Here is a 25,000-nt window from a genome sequence, read left to right as displayed (position 1 = left end):
GATAGCAATGTAAGCTGTTGGTGATATGTGTATTTATTTTATTGATACTTATTGATATCTACATTTATGTGTGCATGTACACATACATATGTGTACATATACGTATGTGTGTATATATATATATATATATATATACACGTGTATACATATTTAATTTCTAGAAGAGTTGGCAGTATTGTTTACCATTATTTCGTTATTAGTTTTTTCTGTTCTGTAGTTTTTGACATGATATGCTGTTTCTCTTTTCTATAATATAACATGTCATATCAATTGTAACTTACAATTTATTTACTCACCCATTATATATACATATTGGTAATGGGTTTTAAAATATTTTTAATATATTTTAACATATTTTAATATATTCACATTTTTAATATTCTCATTCTAACATTCACACAGCCGTTTTTATAGTTTTTTGAATTTAAAGGCTGTATTCACTGCTCTCCGAACAGAAAACTGTTAATTTACACACAATAGAAAACAGTGTGTATATTACTTTTAGAAGGTGATGAGGGAAATGTGTGTACCAATTAATTCATTGACCAGCCCTCTAGTTAATGTATAAATTGATGTGTTTTGTGGTTCTAATCTATCTCTGAAGAAGTCTCCGAAGGGAGACGAAAGCGCTTAGAGTTTATTTGTGTGGTTTGTAATAAACCAACTTATTAACATTATCGCTGGTGGATTTTACTTTCCTGGATTTGTGTGGGAGGACGACCTTTATTGTTCTTGGAACAGGTTTTTGGAATTTATTCCGACATGATAGCACCTAAGAGGACAAGCTGGGTACTCAGTCTTGCTGTTGAAGTAAATGGAGTTGATTATGCAAGATGAGAAATTATGTATTTATGATTATATTACATGTGACTCATATTGATTCACTTCAACACAGCCGCCCACCATCCATCTGCCTAGAGAAAGTTTCCCATACAAGGAGATCTGGAGTATTATCTCTGAGGTCTATAAGGTTATATTGTATTCTTAACAGTCATGCCTTTATGAATGGCCATCTCAATCTGGGGAAAGGGGGGAGTCTAAACCATTATGCAAACAGGAGAAGAGCTTTTTGAGCATGTAGAACTCTGTGTTGTTTCCATCCTCAACTATGGTTATAAATGTCATGTTGTGATTTGAAAGGATGAGATTTATAACTTTGTCACATTTTAGCGTTTATTTCCTTGTTCTAAGTCTTGTCATTTGAAGGCACAGACTAATGTAATGACTGACATTGTCATGCCACCTTTATTGATATCATTTGAAAAGGAATCATAGGTGCTGGGCAGATTCACTTTTCAGCACACTATGAAAATGTGTTCCTTATTTGTTTATTAGCTGATAGTGGAAGGAAGCCCCTCTATTTTTTTTAATCTGTCAGAAATTCTTTGATATGTTTTTTTTTCCCTCTCCTGATGTTCACTGCCAATGGCATTTTAATTCATTATTATGAAAATTTGAAAATTGAATTGATATGTGTGTTTTCAAAAAATTGTCAGCCGTCAGGAGGCTTTTGCCAGTGGTGCAGTACTTTACAAATTTTACTCAAGACATATTAATTTATTAAACCCACCAGTTGCCTCCAGGTATTCCCCCATGGTCCTACAAGTCATGTCTTTAGCCAGATACTTCTACTACCTTTTTGCATTTACATTTATATAAACCATGTTACATACAAACTGCAAAGCTTGCGGCATAATTGCAAATGTTACTTTTCTCTCACTACAACAGCTGATTAGATACAGTTAATTTACATAATCATACAAGTGGCTATATGGTTTTGTAACTATCTGAACAATGGAACAACATGGACAGAACTGCCTGACCTCATATGAAAGCTTATAACTGGAAGAATAGAAATGCTGCAGACTGTGCATATGTAGCTTTAATGCTTACTAAGTTACTGTAACTTGTTTACAAAACATTACACAAATTAAAGCTAGCTTGTTTATTCTGACTTATAAAATTCACTTTCAGACCTAGCATTCTGTATAGAGTATTGTGCTGTCAACCATATTTCTAAAACTTGTTACTGATTTTTATATCCTATTAGTAGGATTTTATAGAAACATATTTGTTTTTTTTTTTCTTTTCTTTTTTTTTATGTCCTTGCATGCCCCAGTTATGCCCAGTTTTTCAATGAAAAGGGTCCCTTGATCAATTTACCCACCTGATTAACAAATAAAATTAACTAAATGAAGGAAAGGATGATACCAATTTAAAATCAAATTTGTGTTGAACAGATTTGCCATTGACATTTCTGTTGTAAAAATATGGTTCTAGAAATAATGAGCATTTTTTCATATGTTGATTATATAACTCATTTTTGTCAAAAGATTCATGCTGCAGTGATTGGAGTTTATACATAAAATCCCTGTGTTTCAGTGCTACAGCTGTTATATGAGATAATATTTGTTGGACAACTAAGACTATAAAATAGTAAATGTGAAGTTTGTGAGTATATGTGGAGCTCTTTATAGTTAAAAAATGTCACTTACGATGGTTGGCAGACTTTTGTAGATATATATATATATATATATATATATATATATATAGAAATACAAACTGTACATATGAAAACTATATGATTGTCTGAAAATTCTTGTAACCCAGTTAGCAAACAGCTATATTATCATATATTAGCTTATCATGAAGAACTATAGTTCAGTCACGTTTTATGCAAAAAAAAAGTGAAAATATTCCATTCTGGGTATAGATTTAACAGATTTTGCTCAGATAGTGTGCAGTCACACTTACCTGAAGTCCCTCTTTTTTTGGTTTGTTTATAGGTTTGTCTATCTCTGTGTACCAGTACTGTTGCCCTTTTTCTCTGAAAGGTTGCATCTTTATATGTCTGTTTATCCATTTTTCATAATAATTTGCTCTCTTCATCTTGTTTCTCTCTGCAATATTCCAGAGCTTGAGTATTATAAAAAAATAAAAAGCAGGAAAACATTAATTACCGCTGCTGCTTCGTTTATGTTTCTTATTCCCTTCAGTTCTTCTGCCAGTTTTCACTTTTGATGTGTCACTCCAGGCATTTACCCGTAGTCATGTCAGATATTAGCTTGTTACTAAGATGTTAAGCACATAGTGGTTGGAATCACCTTCAGAATGAGAAAGTTATGTCAGTCCAACAGGATAAAGGGTGAGTTTACATCCGTGACTCTGGGGATATAAATTTGAATAGTGACCTGGATGTCAGGGGATACACATGTAGAACAACTGGACCCCTACCAGAGGATTACGGAATTGTTTAATCTGTAGTGGGAGTTGAGAGAACAAGCCCAGATACCTTAGACATTGCATAAGAGATGGACTGTGGAATAGACTAAAGAATGCTTATCTCAAGTCTTGGGCCTCTGAGAGGGGTATTACTTACCTTTGTCCTTCATCACCTGTCTGTGACTGAGTCCTAGTGACTTGTGCCTAGAGAAATGGGAATTAATATTAGTTTATGTCTCATAACAGGGGAGCAAAAGGGACAGATAGGTTAATACATGAACACATTGGTCTGTACTGGTGATAGTCCAAGATAACTCTTTACCAATCTAAGAAAAATATCTGTCAATGATTTGGCCTATTAGAAATTCTAGTTTGATTTTCTGTTTGTCAGTATTATCCTTAATCTCCAGCGAATGCTCTTTCTAGATTGATATGTTGAATAGCATAAATCTGCTTCTGATTTTTTATGTAATGCACCTTAACAAGATCAATGCTTCAGTGCTCAAAAACATACATATAGAAAAAAAAAAAATCTCAACTCCCCCAGCATTGACATAGGGGTATTATATTTTCCCTGTGCTGTGGTGACCTAAATAACATTTGAGTTCTAGCTTAGTTTTACCATGATTACAGTAACACAGTATACAAATAAAGTGGTTGCTTATTTCTAATTGTGAGTATTTTGATTCCGATTTTTTTACTCTGATATGCATTTATGCTCTTATAAGAATGCAATACTGAGACCGCTATCACATTTTATATAAGATGCATTTTTGTTTCCTTAATACAGTGATATTTTAGCCAGTGCTCTATTTATTTGTTGCAGGTTTAAATGACAAGCATTTAGCCAAAGATTTTGGATCAGCAGTTGTAAGCTCATCCATCCACAATCCCTCATCCCATTTTTGCACATGGGGTTGGGATGTCACTTCAACAATGACAATCAAACAGAGCCAAGTCAAAATATTTAAAACAATGTGAGGTATGCCACTTTTTTTAATTAATTTTTGTTTTCCTTATGTCTTCTCTCCATTAACCATCTGTTTTATTCCCCTATTTGGCTATTGATTTTCTCTTCATTTGGTATCCCAGCTCTCAGGGACTGGAAGACAAAGTGGGGAGATGACAGCTATTGCCCAATGGCCCTTAGGGGGATTTTTTCTTAACTCCCTCCCTCCCTTGACCATTGAGTGTGGCACAATTCCTTGTAAGCTGGTACATGCTAAATCCCAACTGTAATGCACAGCTACAGTGTGATGTATTCCTTCACTGTGTATGTCTCTGAGTCCCAGTGTTCATGCACTATGCACATAAATAAGGCCATCTCCAGATTGTTCTTATGGAGCTGTCTTCTATCTAGGATGGATGTTCAGTCACGTTCCTTACCAGCAGCCTCCTCTAGTGCTTAGGATGATTTTCAACCAAGATCATCCAGAATAAAGTCAGGACCAAAACCTCTGCACCAAAGATTGTGAGGTTTGCCACTTTTCATACATTCTGAGTGCTTACTAATACTGAATAAAGAGATAAGCAGTTAGGATTAACCACTATGTATTGTGCATGGAATGAATGAACAAACGAACGGATGAATGAATGAATGAATGAATGAATGAATGAATGAATGAATGAATGAATGAACAAATGAACGGATGAATGAATGAATGAATGAATGAATGAATGAATGAATGAATGAATGAATGAATGAGTGAACAAATGAATGGATGAATGAATGAATGAATGAATGAATGAATGAATGAATGAACGGATGAATGAATGAATGAATGAATGAATGAATGAATGAACGAACAGATGAATGAATGAATGAATAAAGTAGTAAATAAATTAATTCACACCTTGTTTGTTCTTTCCAGCACCACAACATGATGGACAAAGTCCTGAGTATGACCTAAGTGATCTGTGTTGAGTTAGTGGCTCAGAAGCTTGAAGGCGCTGGTAGAAAGGAAGGACATGCCTATCCTGGAAGGGATGAAAGATATTTGCTTGTAGATAGGAATGTGGTCTGGTGAAGACCAGTGTGTGCTTCTTGAGTGAGTGTCAAGGCTACACTACTAGCTACGGGGGGCATGATCAAGCGGTCAGGTGCTGTAATGCCTGCACCATGCACTCTCCATCCAACAAGGAAGTAATGAAGGGAGGTTTTGTCTTAGAGGTCAGAAGTCAGCAGGCTGTTTTTTTTTTCCCTGAAGAGTGAGGACAGCCTGCAAGGTTAAGCAGGATTCAGCCTCCCCCTTAAGTTAATAGAATGCTCATGGGGTGGGGGAACCAATCGACTTATGGTTCATAGAGTGTGAGGTCATTCTTCCCCTGGATAGGGAAGTCCCACTTGCAGGATCAATCAGGTTCCATCTTGTATGAGGGGCCATAGTAAAGAGTGAAAAACAGACATCAGTAGTGGGTGAATCATCCTTAAAAAATATCTGTTTTGTGCAAAGAATCCTACTCATCTTTATCATCCCTTCTGCCTGCCTACATCCCTTCTGCCTGCCTAACTAATTGCTTGGAAGTTCTCAGTTTTTACCTGTGCCCAAATGGGAAAAAAGACTCTTTTGGATTTTGAGTGCCTTGAAGTGTAATTATTCTTAACTTGCACAGATTGAGTTTACAGTTTGTTATTGCTGGTCCCCAGTAATAGCCTTTGTACACTTCACAATCTTTTACTTCTCTCTTACTTTATCTTAGAGCAGTTTTCATGTGTATCGTAACAAAAAACAAGACAAAACAAAACAAAAAAGTCCTTTAGTCTCTGATACTAAATTCCCTTGTAACTTCAGTTTCTGGGCCTTATGAAAACAGGATGGGTAGACAGTTTTGTACTGTTGAAACTCAGATCATAGTCAATTGTTTTCTTGACATCTGTGACAGTCTGGAAGTAAAGGATTCAACCATCTGAGAGGAGAATACCATTTCCCCCTATAATAGTATATATATCTGTAACTGTTTACCTGGTTCTATGTGTAATATGCACAGAACATATTCCTTAATGTAGCATTCAAATGTCACAAATAAGAAGAAGGGTAAATGAGAAGAGGTATGCTGTCAGTAACTTCTCCTTCCATGCAGAGGAGAAACACTGGAGTGCCTCAGTCTGTTTGAGGACATTGTAAGTTTGAGTTTGTACCGTTACTCGTGTTGTTTAGTTTAATATGTGTCGGGATCACATAACCCTCTTTGTATTGCAATTCCATGTTGAAGATGTATTCAGTTCTGTTGCATTATTTAGTGAGGCATACACCTCTGTGTTTGGAGACATTGCCATCAGGAAGCAGTACTTTAAAGCTAAAATGAATGTTTCATACAAGATTATGGGCCACAGGAATGGTAAGAAATAAACCCAATTAGCTCAAGAAAAAACTTAATATGAACTCACAGAAACTCATCAAAATTATGCACTGAACTCATTAGACTTAAGGTGCATTGTGGTCTTGTGGTTCATGAGTGCTGGCTAATACATTACATTGGTTATCATTTTCTCTCTTGTCTTATACTGAAGCAACCATTTCCTCACATATTTACTAATGTTGCTTACATAGTAGAAATTTGTGTAGGAATTGCATGTACTTGAGCAAGTTTGTCACAATGCAAACTGGAGAAATACACCTGCAGTGTAATTACTTTTATACTGTGCCTCAGTACCTAAGGTTATGGTGTACGGAGCTCTTGTGCTCGCCACATCTGACATTTGCTATGAATGAATGCGCATTATTCAGACATTGACAGAGAAAAGCTGGAACTTAGCTTCAAGGAGCAGTTACAGATAAGTGCAAGCTAAAGGGGCAAATATTGATTCAATAACATGTCTCACTTAGTGTAAACAGTTTGATAGTCAGTAGAAGCAGTTTGCACTCAGTAAGTGAAACAGGAAAGCGCAGCAATTTGAAACTTATCTGCGCAATCCAGAGCCATGTTTGTGAATTTGGAAATAGTTATAAAGAATTTCTTACAGTATTACTGTTATGGCAGCACATTAGAGCACATGAATCACTTTTATTTTGTTGTAGTGAAATAACTGTTATATCCCAGTTGTATGTCAAGTTGCATTGCTTAAGACACTTCCTGGTTAATATTAGTTTAACATTAGGTTATTTAGGGCAGTCTAGACCAATGTAAGGTAGTGTTGCGCAAGTGACAATGTGACAGTCCTGCAATGTGGACTCAATTAATTTTTCATAAAGGCCTGAACCATCACTGTAAATGGTAACTTGTGTTCCAAACTAGTATAGTTTCATGGTGTGGCATACTGTTGTTCCTCTGTCTGTGTTTTCTGAATCTTCTTAAAGCATGTTTTCTCACACACACACAGTTCACCCTTTTGAAAACTGGTACTAGCACCTGTGTTTATAGTACTTAGACCATCGAAAGTTGGTCAAATTACATCAAAAAATCAATCCTGTCATCTTGTATGATAGTCAGTGGGTGGCACACACCGTCGACTTTTAATGGTGTACTATTCCACAGAAGAGGCCCTAAAATATAAAATATACATAATTTATCAATTGTATGTTGTTCCAGTCAAAGCTATGGACTTCCAAAATGTTTTTATATTTAGTCAGATAAAGCTTTGCACTCATATTTGTAAAGCTTTTCTTGATGTGAGGTGTACAAAAAATAATGAATTATAAAACTGATTTATGTACACTGTACTGCATTTCTGTTTATTATTTAAAAAAAAAATGTGGAAGCCTAAGATGCTGTCTGATATAAGCAAATCTTAAATGATGCATGCAAAAACCTATATTGAATACATGTACAATGAAAATAGTGCAAGGAAGACACCAAGAAATTGCTGTAAAAAGACAATCATTTTTGTACAAGGCATTTTAAAGACTTGTTAATAGCTCTCACACATTTTTAACCTCATTTATGCTGCTGCAGTTTTGACAAAATATAATTTAAAATGCAATCTACATGTCAACAATTGTACTTACAAAGTAAGAAGATGATTATTCACTGTACAGCATTTTCAGAGCTGTTATTTATTTACAAGGGCGCATATGGAAATTGAAGTAGTACAGCACTCAGACCCCTTGACCGAAGACTGAAATCAGTAACTGATATTAACTTGTAACTGTACATTTTAAATGGAGAGTCTGAAATGATTTTGTATTTTATGATTTTTATTTTTTGAGCATTATAAATACAAGACAGTGGTAGATGAAATAAACTTCATGTCAGTATCTCTTCAGCTTCCATTAGCATTTATCTTTGTATTTGTTCCCGTATTAAATCTGGAACACAGACATGCACATGAAAATTACTGTAACATTACTAGCATAGCAATGTCTCATTTAATTAAAGTTTCTTACACCATTAAATAAAATTAATATTCCAAAGACAGAGTTGCGCTGATGTTGACGTCAATCGACCATTATTATCAGGTCAGTATTAGGGCTCCGTAGATAAAGTTTTTGGAATCTTGAATGCTAGCAATATAACATATTCAGTAACTGCTATTCAGTGAAATTTTTGGAGTCTGATGAACAATGCTGCAGATTTGCTTGAATATGAATGTGCAGTGGGATAGAGTTTGACCTTCAGCTGTGATTTCAGTTCATCAGGATTAGTCAAGCTAGACGATCAAGACCGCTAATGCATAATGACTTATAAAATGAAAAATGTGTAGTGACCATGCAAATGTTTCAGCTAATCAAAGAAAGGAACTTTAGCTTGGAGAAGAAAGAAAAACAAGGGCATGTCAAGGCCTAAACTGAAGATGTATGTAAAATAATCGGAGAGGCTTGATTAGCCAGAGTGAGGTTAGAAATTGCATTTTGGCCTTTTAACATAATGCATGGTGTATTTAAGCAGCAGAAACATCAGAACACAAGTAATTGAATCATTTACTATTAACATGTGTGGTGTGGCACAAAGCCACTGGCCACATTTCTTAAATAATTTGAGATGTGGTTACATTCCTTGGGTGCTCTTTTATTTATAGCCAAATTATGACTGTACACCAGAAGAGAGTAGAAAATTAATAAGTTTTAAATGATGTTTGTGTACTTTAGGGAGTGAAATTACAGCAATATGCCATGGTGAAGAAATAGTACACTTAATTGATATGTTAGTCCTGTTTTTCATCAGTGAATCATTTCAGCTTCAGTTTAAGGGTTTCATATTTCATTTTTAACACAGACCCAGAAGAAGTGACATAACATTTACACTAGACACATGTGAAGGCAAACCATGATCTGCCATGTAAGAGAACCTTTAAAGAATTATAAGACTGAAAAACTGTGTGTGTGAGAAGAGAGCAAGATACTAACTACAGAAGCTGCTTCAGATTGTCAGTGTTTGCCGGAGTACTATGAGAAAGGTAGATGGAGAAAACGTGCACTGTACAATTAAAATGTGTAGTTATAAAGAATTTTAAATACTAGGGGAGTGCATTTTGCAATTGGTCAGGATTACTGTTCATGGAATTTGGTTGGCCTGCCATTATTTTTCCTTTTTGTTTGACTGTTCAGAGGCCAAAACATGCTTTGAAGGATTCCTAACTATATTATAATTTTTAGACTCACCAAGAAGCATTTAAGATATCTTAATGAAATTTCCTTTCATGCTTTAGATCCTATGCAACACCAGAAGACATAAACTGTGCTTTGAATTATAAATTGGTGATTATCCGAAAGTTTTGCTTGTATTTTAGTATTTTTTTCTTGTAATAAGTATTAAGACCGTAGAAGTGAGTAATGTTCATAATGGTAGTTAAGTTGGTGATTTGCTAATTTGTTCTTTTATATGGTAGTTAAGTTGGTGATTTGCTATCTTGTTCTTTTACTATGTGTCTCTGTGCTAGGACAAGCTAGTTTAAAACATAATTACAATACAAATTATTGTTATTCTGTAAGTAACATTTTGAGCAGTATCATATTTTCGTTTATTAATGCAACATGAAATTAAAATGCTACAATATAATTAAAACAAAACGATTAAAAATCATTTCAGCAAAAGTAAAATCACTTGTAATGTAATCCCAATAATTAGCACAATGGCATTAAGTAAGTCATACTGTAGGATGGTAAAGGATAACCTAAAATACGCATCAGAAAAAAATAATAATCGGACATACGCATGAAGACTTTGCAAGGTACTGTATCTGTTTTCTTAATTATTAATGAAGCTATGTCAAAATGATCATTACCTGATGAACACCCTTTGCTTCATTTTCTGAGTCACAACACAGAACCAATGTAGGGAAATACATACATAATCAAGTGTCTACACACACACACACACACACACACACACACACACACACACACACACACACACACATACTTAGCAGAATGTGACAACAGCTTTTAAGTATTTCCATCCACTCCTGTTGCCCTCAACCAGCACTTCAATGTAATATTCCAAAAAGTAAGACTTCTTGCTTGTGTCACTTGAAGAAATATAGCTAGAGATGCCTGTCTTATTACTTATTAACTTTGTTTTGACAGGTGCATTTTTGTCTGTATATAAAATATGCCTTCATGCTTATAGTTTTCTCTTGCATTTTTGTACTTTTTTTGGTTGAAAAATGTTTTTAACGGCACATGGCAATTGGACATTTGTTATAGAATGGTCTTTCTGGAGAGTTGCAATTTGTACTGTGTGTTGGAAGTGGGAATATAATATTACTTTTTAAATGACATAGTTTTTTTTGTAGTAGAGTTCTTTTTTGAAATTTTAAATTTCATGCTTGCTAAAGTGATATTTTCCATTACAGGTGATGTGGGATGTTGCTATAATGTTGTGCGGTACAATATCACTTACTGATTATAATTCATAGGTATGGATGCCTGCATCATACCATGTAGTTTTACTTTCTATTAAGATTAAGCCATTCGTGTTTTATAAGAAAAGAGTCATCCATCAGCACAAATACACACACACACACACACACACACACACACACACACACACACACACACACACACACACACCAATACTACCATAGGTTCATAGGTTGGTACTAGGCTATCGACCCTAGGGCCTATACAAGCCTAGCCATAACAATTCCCTGACTATTTCTTCCCACAATATTTACTTCCCTGGACCCCACATACATACTCATACAGATATACGCCTACACACATTGAAGCAGTTCAAGCATATACCTTTATTGATTATAACATATTTGATTGGTTTGAGTTACCATTAGTTGCAGAGTGCCTCTCCTTTCATTTTAGCTGAACCTTTATGGATCAAAAAGTTGGAATGCAAAATAAATGCTTGCTTTCCTTCTATGATCCCCATCTCATAGCTAGTACGGGAGCCACATTCTGTTTCTTATCTCAGTAACATGTTGGAACTTGACTCTTATGCCTTACAATAATATGGACCCTAATGTGGTACTGCAAATTGTATTGTTATTGCTATGATTTCTTGGCATGTGAAGATACATTTTATTTTGGTAAATGCTTCTATATTCACCATATTGTAACAACAACAAGAAAGACAGAACATGTCACTTCAATGCAGACGCTATTTCATTCACAGTTAAATGCTGTGTGCAAAAGCTACCTTGGAATATTTGAAATTGACCACCAATTTTAGTATTATATATAGATACTAGATGATATATGCTATCACTGAAATTAAGCATTTTGGGTCATGTAATCTTTAGGCACCAGAGTGTGTTTCCACCATATTAGCACAGTTTCACAACTTGGTCAGTCAAGTAATATATCAATCAGTCTTGTATTAAGATTAGTAGAAACCACACTGGACAATGATAGATTATCCAAAAAAAATTACTTAATGCAATTCCAAATGAACATTTCATTGTTCATCATATCAGTATATTCTGATGTATTTTTAGAAGGCACAGCAACCCTTTCTGCCACCCACATCAAATTTTCTGGTCTCCAGACTATTATCAGATAAATCATGTTGTTGTTTTTAATACATATGGGTAGTAAGCAAGTTAAGTTCTAGATTTATTCAGAGTAAGATAATGAAAGAGGTACATGGCATGATCAGCCTATAGCATGAAAATACGTTACATACAACAGGTCTCGTTTCACCGAGTTACAGGAATGTTGTGAGGGGAGCCTTATAAATGATTTATTAGTTATCATAAATGAATTTTCTATCTGACTGTTTAAGTTAAAACCAAATCACACAACCTGTTGAAGTCACATAAACAAGCACTCATTGTAAAAGCAATAGAATTATTTCATGTATTTTGAGAGAGTTATCACTTTATCTCATGTTTTGCTTGGGCATGTATGAGTAAGTACTAGAAAAGAATATTAAAGGATAGTAATAAAAGAACAAGTGAGGAGACAGCAATCACTGAATGTAAATGTGGTAACATTTCAACAGTAAGTCTTATAGGCATTGGTAGGTGAGTCTTTTGGACAAGGAATGTTTAATATGGTTAATTTGATTTCATGGGGCTGAACAATTTAACTTGAGAGTGGTTTTGTAATTAGGATTGTTTATATTTAGATGACCAATTCCCAGTTGACATGGCAAGTCTCAAAAAATAGTGTCAAGTATAAAGGAAGACACATCAAAAATTTTCACTGAGTGCCAAATCAGATCTCACTTCATGCAACTGTAAACAGAAGGCATTTGAAAGTTTTGAAGCACTGCAAATCCTGCACATCTGACTCATTTGACAAATTTCAGCTGAACATTCTATTTTTTTCTGTGTACAACATTATAAGTAGTCCAGTTGGAATCAGAATATTCTGTGATCAGCTGAAATTGTTTAAAATCATGGAAACAGCAAATTATCCATTCTGTTTGTTATATGCCTAAACAAACATGCCATTAAGTTGTTTGCTGTAAGACAGATATTTTCACACTGAATATCAAAATGCAGCTTGTCTGCCATCATGCCGAAACCTTTCAAAGAAATGAAAAATGTTTAACTCAGCTTAGTGTTTCAGGTAATTAATGAGAGTGATTGGCTGAAAGCCATGTTCTACACACATTTTTAAATTGCACCTAAAAAAAAAACAAACAAACAATATTTCCTGTGCCTTCTTGCTAGGTGTCCTGTTGAAGAGCTTTGGATTTGTAAAATGGTAAGTAGGGTTACTTCTTTGTGACAGGTGCTTTGAAAATGTAGACATAAGGATGCTAGGGAAGTACTCGACAGAATAACAAGCTTAATAATGCAGAAAACCTAAGCTGTCTCAGTATTAATAAGTGCAGTGTTTATTAGTTTACTGTTAGCTATGGAACAGGACAGACTCAATGGGGTAATTCGTCTTTACTTCACATCCAGGCCTGAGTTTCTACATTGTAGATTTGCTAAAGTTTCACTTTTTACCTCTCCTTAATCTTCTAATTTTTTGCTCATGTACTTAATTCAGGGTTTGAATGTAAAGCATGAACCTTGCTGTCAGTTCTGTAAAATAAAGAAAAACACAAAATTGGCATACCTGAGTCCTATGGATTTGTAATAGAAAGAGTAGATGCCACATACTTGCAGCCTTGCTGTTACTCTCTCTGTACACAATGATGAGAAAGAAATACTTCATAAACTTGTAGAAAGAATTCATACTACAGCTAAAGGATCGACCTATTTTCATAGCAGAGGGTAACCATGACAACCAACCCCATAATTATACCTCTCAACATCTTAGAGCAAGAAATCTGGACAGACCCATAAATAATTGGGGGAAAGGCCCAAAAATAGGGACTTTTTAAAAAAATATTGCTCCTACAAACTTAGAAAGTTGATAGAATAACAGGTTTTGCATTAGCCTGAATTTTCTGAAGGGTATGAAGTTTGAAACTTAAATGTCTGTCTTTATTTTCTGACTTCACTCTTTATAGCATTGCCAGTGATGTGCCAGAAAACCACACTTCTATGAAAAATGGATAAAAAATATGAGGCAAAAATCTGGACATTCTGCAAACATCTGTATAGCTATAAGGTGTGCCTATACGTATACCTACAAAGCCACTAAGATAAGTCTCAGAAGGAAACATTTTAACACATTGCGAAAGTAATTAAAAACTTGTTGAAATTCTCACATATAAAAGAAACTTAGTAGTTGTTTCAAATACATATAAAATATAAGCAACATAAAATATTATTTTGCAAGCTTAAGTACCCTGTAAGCTAAGACCTTTCTCAGTTAAACCAGGCACTTCTTCTGACTATAAGCTCCTCTCAGTCTCTGCTACCAGATATATTAAGGCCAATGTGAGATAATGTCTGTCAGTAAACTTTTTCATGCTATGGTATTGACTGCACAATTAACAATATTAATTGGATCCTTTCACTGGAGGAATAAATATGAGAGCCATTGCTAAATACTTGGAAAATATCTATTTTCTTTGGCCTTCATGGGCTTTGGTCTTTAACTGAAACTCTATATGTCCATCAAAGATGCCCCCCCCCCCCACCATGAGCATCACATGGATGCGGATGAGGTTGCGAAATAGCATTTATACTAAACACATATAATGTAACATTTATACTAGACATATGTGAAGGCAAAGCATGATATTCTATGTAACTAGAAAATAAAATTCATTGAAACAAAATGGTTAAAAATAATTTCAGAAAAATTAAAGTCTGATTCATTGTAATGTGATCCCAGTAATTAGCTCAACAGCATGAAGTTGTGCTATGGTATATGCAGGGAGGTTGGCCTAATGGTGAAGGTATTTGCCTTACAAACACAAGGTACAGGGTTTGATTCTCACAAGGGATAATTGGCTAGGCTTAAAATGGATCGCAAGGGCAGGTAGCTTAATACTAATCTATGATAACCTAAAGCACGCATTGGAAAAAAATAAATAAACATTGTTGGAACTAATGCATTGCCTTCTGTGTTTAGAACAAAATGAAAACATCACTAAGCAACTAAGTTTGCACACAGATCTTATCACATTGTTTAAATCATTTCAGAATACCAGTCTTTAAAATGAGAAGAAGATATGCATATTGTTGAAACATGCAGTTGTAGGACTGGGTAATACTAGGATTACCCACAAATGGTAATTAATTAAAAGTAAGTAAGTTATTTATCTATTTATTTATGTCTATTTATTTATTTACTGAGATATAAATCACTAACTAGTGGTGGCAGATTTCAGAATCAGGCCGGGTGAAATACAAAACATTTCACAAACAAAAAAGTCAGAAATGTGTACAAAAATAGAATCCCTATGATTAGTTACATAGAAAACAGTACATTATAGCAAACAATCCAAATGTAATATATAATACTTAGCTTAGCTTATAAAGTGGGTCAGCATTCAGTAATTCTCCAAGAGGAGTGGAAAAGAGAAGAGAAGAGAAAAGGAATCTGGGATAGCATTTTAGGTGATATGTCCTGCGTTGACGCAGGTGCCTTTAGCTTGAATGAAGACATACTATTTAAGCTTAATTCTAAATTTGGATTAAGTTTTGATTTCCTTTAGGTGGATGAGGAGACCTTGCCAAAGAGTAGGTCCCTCAGAGGAGAATGTATACTATGGAGTTTGGGTCTCGGTGTGATGTGAGTTGTTATGACTTGTGAGTATTGTCTCAGGTTGTATGAGAACATTTTTTTCTTGAAGCTTAGCTGCAAGGGGAGTCTTGAGCAGGAATGTTTTTTTTTACAATAGCAGTAGGTTAGATCTCTGTTCTATGGATATCCATTTGGCCTTTTTCTAGGATGATGGAGTGATATTTATGAAGGGTTGGGTTTGTAATGAATTGACAGAAGCAGCTGGAAATTGTCTGGTGTGTGGTGGTGTTTTTCTTGAAAATGGATGCAAAAACTGGTAGCCCATATTCTAGCTGAGAGAAGAGAACTCCTTTACTGATGGCTGCTACTACTGGTTGACATAGAAAAGGGCTGACCTATTTGGCCTAAAAGAGGAGGGAATTTATTTTTGCTCTAACTCTGTATATGTGAAAATGGAGGTTTAGTGACTGAACAAACCATAATTCTGTGTATTTGAAAAGACAGGTAGTTTCTTTGGTATGGTTGTACAAATCAAAGGTAATTAAAGAGTCATACACCTATTAAATATTATTTGGAGTTACCAAAAACATTTTTTTTTCTTGCAAGGGTTGAGAAGTAGTGCATGGTTTATGAGCCATTGATGGAGTTCATGTAAGCTCTGACTGGAGTTATGGTGAATGTTGATATGAGAGTGATTTGATAAGTAATTGGCCGTCTATATAGAGTTTGAGTGGGAGATGAGGAACATTATAAGGAATTCTTATGCTACATCTTTGATAATAGGTGCAGATGCTAAGCGGGAGGATCATAGTTTTATCTCTGAAGAGCTTGTCATTTAGGAAGTCACAAAACCAGAGAGTACTGTCTAGGCTGATACCAATTTCAATTAGTTTGTTTTGGAGAAAATAATGGGTTTGTCAGGTATACAAATAGGGTGCTTGTAGGCAAGTTCTTATTAGTGCTTTGCTGGATGTCCTCAGTTACAAATGACCAAAGTACTGCTGTAGTACGTTATCCAGACCAGAATTCATATTATTTGGTGGAGACCAGGTAACACTGCTGAGTACAGAGAGAAGGTTGGGTGTAAAGCAGGTGGCACTGCTGGATATAGAGGGAGTGTCGGGTGTTGAGCAGGTGGCACTGCTGGTTATAGAGGAAGAGTTGAGTGTAGGGTAGGTGGCACTGTTGGGTACAGAGAGAGAGAGAGAGTTGAGTACAGACTATCTTTTCAAAAACTTTGCCAGTACAGTGATCCCCTAGGAAAAATACCTGAGTGACAAACTGTCACCATAATGGATTAGTTCCCCAAAAATACTAGTGTTATACATTTGCTTAACATTACTAAATTAGCATAATTTTGCACATAAGAGAGTTTTTTCCATCTCTTGTTTTTGGCTTCTGCTGCTGTGTCTGCCTTCAGCCATGTCCAGGAGCCCTGATTTTCCTCAGCAACGTCTGACTTGCCCTTTGGACCAGGGCCAAAGCAGAAAAATACTTAATGCAAGGAACTGAGGAAGTTTGTGGGGGAGGAGATCAGGACATCCTAGAATGTCACTGTCCTGACAGCTGCAGAGAGCATTTTTATGTATCCTATCTACTGTCAAGCCCCAAACAGAAGGAAATGGCTGGGCTTTATTGGTCTCTATCAAGTACTGCAAGTCTTGACTACAACCCCCACCTTGCTTTTCAGATAAGTGAGGTGGCAAAAATGCTGCTCCACCCTCTCCTCCCATTGGCTCCTTAGGGAACAGGTTTGCTAATTGATCCTGAGTCACTTAGACTGCAGGTAACACTCTTTCTATGCTGTGGATGTGATCTCATACTTGAGAGTTTTGGCAGCAGAAAGCATGGAGACTTTATCCTTATAACACCGAGTATGGAGCGCTTATGGAAAAGCAACAGAAATGTCATGTGGTTTTTTTTGCTGCACATAGGATGGCTTTGTAAAAATATCAGACTTTTTTAGTTTCTTCAGTAACATTTTTTGTGCCATAGTTAAGATCATGTGATGTGAAGGGCTGCATACAGAGAGACTAAATCGTATTTCCATTGTTAAAATGTTTTTAGTTGGGTTTACAGTCTTTCAAGCCATGATATGACTAATTGTAATTGACATTTGTGGAAAACAGGCCTCATCATTTTATTTATATTATTTGTTTAAATTCATTTTCCATGGTTGAGCTTTGGTCCATTTTTAGGTCAGCCCCATGAGTGCAAAAGCTTTAGTAGTTTGAACAAGATTAGAGGTTATGCCATTCATTTAAAATATCTGACGGTTTGATCAACTGTAATAGTCATACAATCAACGCAGTCCATTTGGCTTCAGAATAAATATGGAACCTTCCATTGAGTGCCACAGTATAGAGGTACCTATTCATTTTTTCAGGAGATTGTCTTACTAGACAGTATTTAAACTGCTGACAAAGTACAAACTTTATACCTTACTCCTATAGTTCACATCAGTTAAATGTAAATATACACAGTGTTGCCAAGAGTAAATATTACTTAGAGGAAATAGTATATTTTATATCTTTTATGTTGCTGAAAAGAGCTGAAGCAGACTTAAGCAGTAATCCATGGTAGATGTGTAGGCTGTGGTGGGTCTTACTCACAAATGGCAAGGTTTGATCAAGTGCGCCAACCCAAGTAATGACATGCTTCAAGCTGCAGGACTACAAGCATGCCTTCACGGAAACGGTCAGATGAAGTGCTTATCACTCATCTTTATTACCTCCAAGGCCGTTATATGGGGCATAATTTTAAGAAACTGGTGCTGTTCGATCCTGTGACCTCCACAATGGTATACAATCACTGAAAGCATTTACTTCTTGTTAGCTAACTTAAACTGAATGTACCTCTGCCAAGATATCTAGAGAAGCCCTTAACCTGTACGGAGGACCACAGCAATCAACTATCTCTGGTTTTGCCTTGTATTCATAATCTGTTCCACATAGCCTTCTAAGTCATATAATAATGCATTAACTTCAGTTTTACTTTTATTCATGTGACTGGCATTCCTGGTGCTTTCTCATCTGAAGAAGTGCACGTTAGAATAAATTGTATTGTGTGTCTGTCACTTTAAGAAGTGGCATTGTTGGAAATAAGTACATGGCTGAATGGATGGTCGTGTACACTGCTTCATTTCTGCCGCTTCCTCATAGTCAGAGTGGCAGTGTACATGGTATCACAGTCAGATTTTGAGATGATCTCAGCAAAAGAAAGAATTAAGAGCCATAACCTCATAAATACCTCATGCCCCCAAATGGAGTGCTAATACTTTGTTCAATGAGACCTCATGATCTGTACTGTTACTGCAGTGGGTGTTTGATGTATACTGATGTGGTCCCAAGACTTCACAATATTTATAAAAAAGCTATAGGTACTATGGGAATATTGATGCTTATTTTATTGAAAGCAACTAAATGTAGAAAGCTTGTCACCATGGTCAGAGGGATGGAGCCCTTACAACAGCCCTGGTGACTGCTGTTTGATTAGTGGTCTTGGCAGTGGTGAAGCAAACCAGGATGGAGAGGACTCAAGGATCATAGCCTGCTTACCTGCCTCATGGCATGGAGAGGGTTGCAAACACTTGGGTTACCTGAAGTCAGTGTTATTTCCCTTTAAAGAATGGGAAAACCATGATTTTGCGTTCTCAGGGGGTCTGCTTGGGGGGAATGCCTCTTATGGAAGAGAAGAAATTACTTTTGTGGTCAGCATATTGCACAACCTCCCCTAGTGCTTTGCCAAGTGTAAGGATTAGGACCAGTAAATAAAAGTAACAGACTACCTTAATGGCTGCTTGAATGATGGCCTCTTCCAGCCAATACTCACCCTAGCATTGGGGAAAGAATTGGTCTATTGCTCAGGAGGGGGCTAATAACTGCATATGTATATATTGGCATTGTTAGATATTCTTCAATTAAAGTAACAAGGAAACAAAATATAGTAAATATTATACACTAGAAAAATGTGCATTACGTAAATACAATATGTATAAACAGATTTTTTGTTTTCTTTTAATATGCAGTGCATTCTCTGGAGTGTATTTATCACTTTGTTTTGTTTTCTTTTGCTACCTTTATTGTTCTTGGCACAGTTTTGTTCTTTAAAACCAACATTTGTTTATTTCTCTTTTTTTCATATTACATTACTTCATTACGGCCTACATGTTTTAGTGCAAAAAACAGTAATAAACAACAGTTTATTTATTTATTTGGTATCTTCACAACTGTGTGCAATCACAGATGATCACTTTAAGTTCTAGATGAATAAAATAGAAGGTGGTAAAGTGTCAATAATTTTATAGATAACAAATACAAATGTGTTTAAACAATGCAGTCTTTTTTACTGTAGAGGATAATGCAGCGTTGTACACTGCCTGTAGCCTATACAGATGAAGTACAAATATATACAAATTCAAATTGTGCAGTAACTAGTACAGAAATGTCGAATACACTGACAGCGAAGCAGATAGCATGAGGTCAAGTGCTACAGTAGCAGACACACAGGCGTTAAATGCAATAATGTCTGAGTAATGCCACGTTTTTCTATGAAATGTAGGGAAGTTTTAAATAGTCACTAGTCAGCCATGTATATCCTTGGCATTGTGATTTTTTTTCAAGTTTTGTAATGCTACCTTTGCAAGGAAAGGTAAGCTGGGAGATAATGTGCATAGCTGTATAACAAGTCCATTTTAACTGAAGAAATAGTACCAGAATACGGGCTTCAAGATTATGATCTAAAATGCATGGTTCATATCGCTGCATCAGTGTTTGTGAGCTGGGTTAATATATCTTAGCTAATGTCTAAAAGGGACATTTACATTTTTTTTAACCTGTTCCGGTCTGTTTTGCCAGTTGAAATCAAAGTGGCCTTTCCAGTATTGTTATATAGAAAAAATGTTTGGGCACTGGCCAAAGTCTTAACTAATACACTTCAAGACAGAAAATAGAGGATATCCCACATTTATAACAAAAGACTTGGTTTAGCTCTGTTGCAAGAAGTGCAGTTTTCATTTATTATTTATTGATTACTAGTATGCTTGGTTAGCTGTGCTAGTAAAAATAGTTATGGTCATGGAAGAAGAAGTGAGCTAGTTGGAAGTTAAGCATTGCGCTAGTCACTGGAATCAATTCACCTTCTACAGGATGTAACACATTTTTTTACAACATGAAACATTAAAAATAAAAAGAAGACTTCTTAGTTTGTGACTGAATTTATAATGTTTATTATATTCTTTTCTAAACATATATATATATTTTTATCACATTTGTAATTATAATTCGTTACGAATTGTTGCTGTATTGTGGCATGTGCATATGAATACTTTATGCAAATAAAGTATGTCTTAATAAAGTATAAGCATTGTGTTAATTAATGAATATAGGCAGAGACTTTCTATGGTAAAATTGCTACTTTTTGTTTAAACAGTTTGAAAAATAACATTGCTTTCTAAGCCAGTAATTTCGAAGGACAACATTTCTTTTTTTTAGCTTGTAGTTTTGAATACTTGGCACTTTTTCTGAGAAAGGCTTTGACTTGTGCTACATTCAAGCTTTGTTTGGACAGCTGATTTTGATGATGCTGTGTATGATATTTGTCATCTGGGTAGCAAACTCCATGGTAGCCCTCCATGGTACCTTCTGTGAGGCCTGTGACCACTATTTGAATGTTGCTTATTGGTGTATCTGCAGACTGAAGAGTGAATACATTCCTGTAGGGAGCAGTAAAAACACTCAAGTCCAAAGCGCTCAAAGATTACTTACTGTCTTGAAACCAGGGACTTGGGTGTCTTGTAGCTTGGCTGCCTTCCATGCTCAAACTCAGATATGAGTTCGGGCGAGCAGATTGTACAGCTTACCTGAACACATTATTTGAGATTGAGCCAGGTAAGTGCAGCAGATGTGGTGATGGGCTGGGAGAGGGTGGGACGGTACATTAGGACACTGGTGGGGAAGGGAGTTTTAGGTTTAGGAAGTGAGAAGGGTGTTTTAGGGTTAGGGAGTGAGAAACAATTCTTAGGATTTGGTAACAGGAGGGTGATTTTAGATTTAGGCAGCGAGGATGGAAATCTAGGCATATCGTTGCAGTTCTGGTAGGACAATGCATTGTTATAGGATATGGTGCTGAGAGGCCCAAGTAGTTATGGGAGATAATGTTAGTGGTAGGTTGAGCACATGCCTTTTTGAGTAAGTGTGAAGAGAACTACTAGAACATCAGCACCTATAGTAGAACAATCTGTTCTTACATTTAAGATATAGTGTTTTCAGGAGATATGCATTGGGTACAGAAACATGGTGAAAACTGAATGTGAAAATGACATGTCACAGAGGGCTAAGAAACTAACATTGATTAAATTATAGATGTGGGTTGTCATTTTTCACTTGTAGCAAGAGTGAGTATGTTTTTCCCAGTAAAGAAAGTGATTGCTTTCTCAAAGGCTGTAAACTTGGCATGTTGACAAGCTATTTGATTATGTGCTGGTTAGTTCAAGCAGTGCCTTCAAACAGTGTGTCTGTAACAGCTGCTGTGTGCATTTGGCAGGTTTTCAGAACAAGGTTTCTTTTTGTGAGAACAACAATACATACAACAAACAGTTAGCATATAAGAACCTTGAAAGGAGCATGTATTTCAAGAGTTTACTGGACAAATGATGATTTGAGCAATGAGGAGTTTCACAAATTGTTTTAAACACCAAAGGATTTATTGCAATGCAGGATGTGAATCAAAAGACCACAAATCTAGAATTTTACGCATTCTTTCACTATTTCTATTTCAGTTAGTGAACTTAGTGGCATATATTTAGTATTAACTGTACTGTAATATGCAGAGTTACTAATGTTGCCAGAAATTAATGAATGAAAGAATGAATGAATGGATGAATGAATGACATTGACATGGTTTCTTGTTTTCATCTGTAGAAAATAAATCTAAGTAGATAGCTCAGTACATATCTAATATTTTTATATTGTTCAGTTTATGATATTTCCTAGATGTTTTAATAAACTTTTCAGTAACTGTTACTAACTCTAGTGTCTGGTTATTTACTAGATTCAGTTGACACAAGACTTAAAAATGCTGTTTTGTGGAAAAGATTTCTTATCTGTATTTATTGTCACTAAATGTAGAAGGCATGAAACCAACTATTGAATCTGGCCTTGCATTATTGAATCTTTTCTGTAGCACCTTATATTTTGTTTTTAATGTATTTTTATTTTATTTGTTAACTGGGTAGACACACTAGACAAAGGAGTTCCTATTCAAGGGTGACCTGACAGCCTTCTCCGTTTAAGTGACTTGCACAGAGCACACATTTTTCAAATGGAAATTCAGAGAATCAAACCCAAGACTACAGGTTGAAGGTTGTTAACAGTTCTTATCTTTAATCTAACGAGCTAAACTGCTAGGGTTCATGCAGTAAGAGTTGAAAGTCATTGCCTGCCTAGACGGATTCTTAGCCTGAATATGCATTGTTATTATAATATACTGGTAAAGGCAGTGTAAACCTGTTTTTGCCTTTACTCATGCCTCTTTTATGCCCTTATTCAGGTGCCGGTGTCAGTGGCCATGATGACTCCCCAGGTGATCACCCCTCAGCAAATGCAGCAAATTCTACAACAACAGGTGTTATCCCCTCAACAGCTCCAAGCACTTCTCCAGCAACAGCAAGCAGTCATGTTACAGCAGGTTAGGCGCTGTCTTTTATAGTCATTGCATCACGGTTACACAGAATTATGTGTTTTATGATAGCTTTTAGATTTACATTGTTACACTTATATCCCACCATATCTTCCCCACATATTTAATCATATTGTCTGTTGACAGTGTAGTCATTGTGCCAGTGATCTTCATGTAAGTCTGTCACTGAAACATTTTACACTGTGTAAGTTGCAGTATTAAATGATTGTGTGTGTGTTTTTTTTACCTCTTTCTCTCTATATCTTTGTATATGAGGGGTATATGTGTGTGTTATGAGGCATAAGGTCAAACATTTGTCCCAAGAAACCGCTAGAAAATAATTAAAAATGTGTAATAAACAGGTCCTTTTATTAAAGAAAGATGGATGGTGTTGGCTTGCTGATACATTTTCCCAGTCGGTGTATCATTTGTTTAAATACTGTGAGATAATTACTGTCACATTAACATTGTAAAAATTATTTCACTTTATTCAACATACATCAGTAACTGTCTGAAATATTCACATAAGTGTGCAGTAGAATACAATGTTCCAGTGTATGATGTCTGTGTGTGTGTGCATATACATACATACATACACATATATATATATATATATATCATTTGAAGCCTGCAGCAGACAGCACATGCCAGGTGAGGGTGTCAGCCTTATAAAACATAACATCCTGAAGTGTAACAGCCAGATGAGGGGCAATAAAACTTAACATGGTGAAAGTAAAACATTCCACAACATTCCTGTTTAGCATAGTATATATAAAATAGGACTTCTGAGTTGTAGGCAAGGCAGACATTGTCAAAAGTATTTTATACATGTGTATGTGTGTGTGTGTTTGTTTTTATATTTGTATATGGTCTATGTCACAGCAATGAAAACTCATAACACAGAAACTCATTGTGACGCCTGTGCCCTGGCCCAGCAATCAAGGAGCCTCAATCCTCACCACTAACACCAGTGAGGGGCGTCTCATATAGGAGGAAAGGATAACAAATGCACACAGTAAAGTGCAATGTCCCTTAAGAGCACACAGAGATCACAGTCAGTCTGCGGCTGGCTGCTCCCTTGCTCTCCAAGTCCCCAATAAGACTACCCACTGGCACAGCTATAGGGTCCAGATCTCAGCCTAGAGCCTAGGGCAAGCTAAAACATACAGCCCCCTCTCTGTCCAACCAGTGCATCTGAGCTGATGTATTTCTATTGATTACAATAAAGTGGCCACAGTAGTAAGTAATAAGTAATAGGTAACAAGTAATAAGTAATAATAAGTAACAAGTACTAAGTAATAAGTAATAAGTGACAAGTAATAAGTAATGGTAAGTAATACGACATTTTATTTTCAAGCATTTTTACTTGTAGATTTACAATCTATACGATCAATCAGTCTGAACTGATGCCCTGGCATATTGCAGTAGAGGCTGACAGATTATCTTCAGACAAAGCATACGCCAGCTATACTTGTTCTTAGAGGTTTTGTTTTGGTGCTTGTGAAAAGGTACAGTATATAATTGTTTTTTTTTTGTTTTTGTTAACAACTCATGAATATTACTCATTGGGTTGTTTGGCAAAGTTCTATTGCTATTCTGTATTTTCCACACATTTCTTCAGGGATTTCCTGCAGCAGTAATAAAATAATGCACACCTATATAGTTCAATGCCC

The 25,000-nt window shown here is 35.7% G+C and overlaps 1 protein-coding gene across 10 annotated transcripts in view; it reads left to right on the top strand.

Annotated features, from left to right (window-relative positions):
- Positions 1-25,000, top strand: part of FOXP2 (forkhead box P2) — a 756,067-nt gene that overhangs the window by 536,399 nt on the left and 194,668 nt on the right. For all 10 annotated transcript variants that reach the window (XM_044084429.1, XM_044084433.1, XM_044084432.1 and 7 more), the window contains one exon: positions 23,199-23,336. In XM_044084429.1, the coding sequence (XP_043940364.1) occupies positions 23,199-23,336 (138 nt within the window). The remainder of the gene's footprint in view (positions 1-23,198; positions 23,337-25,000) is intronic.

Source organism: Protopterus annectens, chromosome 9.part0 (assembly GCF_019279795.1).
Source record: "Protopterus annectens isolate FY-2018-M chromosome 9.part0, PAN1.0, whole genome shotgun sequence".
NCBI classification, from domain to species: Eukaryota; Metazoa; Chordata; order Ceratodontiformes; family Protopteridae; genus Protopterus; species Protopterus annectens.
Note: the sequence above shows the minus strand (reverse complement) of the source record. Positions and strands in the feature narration are given on the sequence as shown.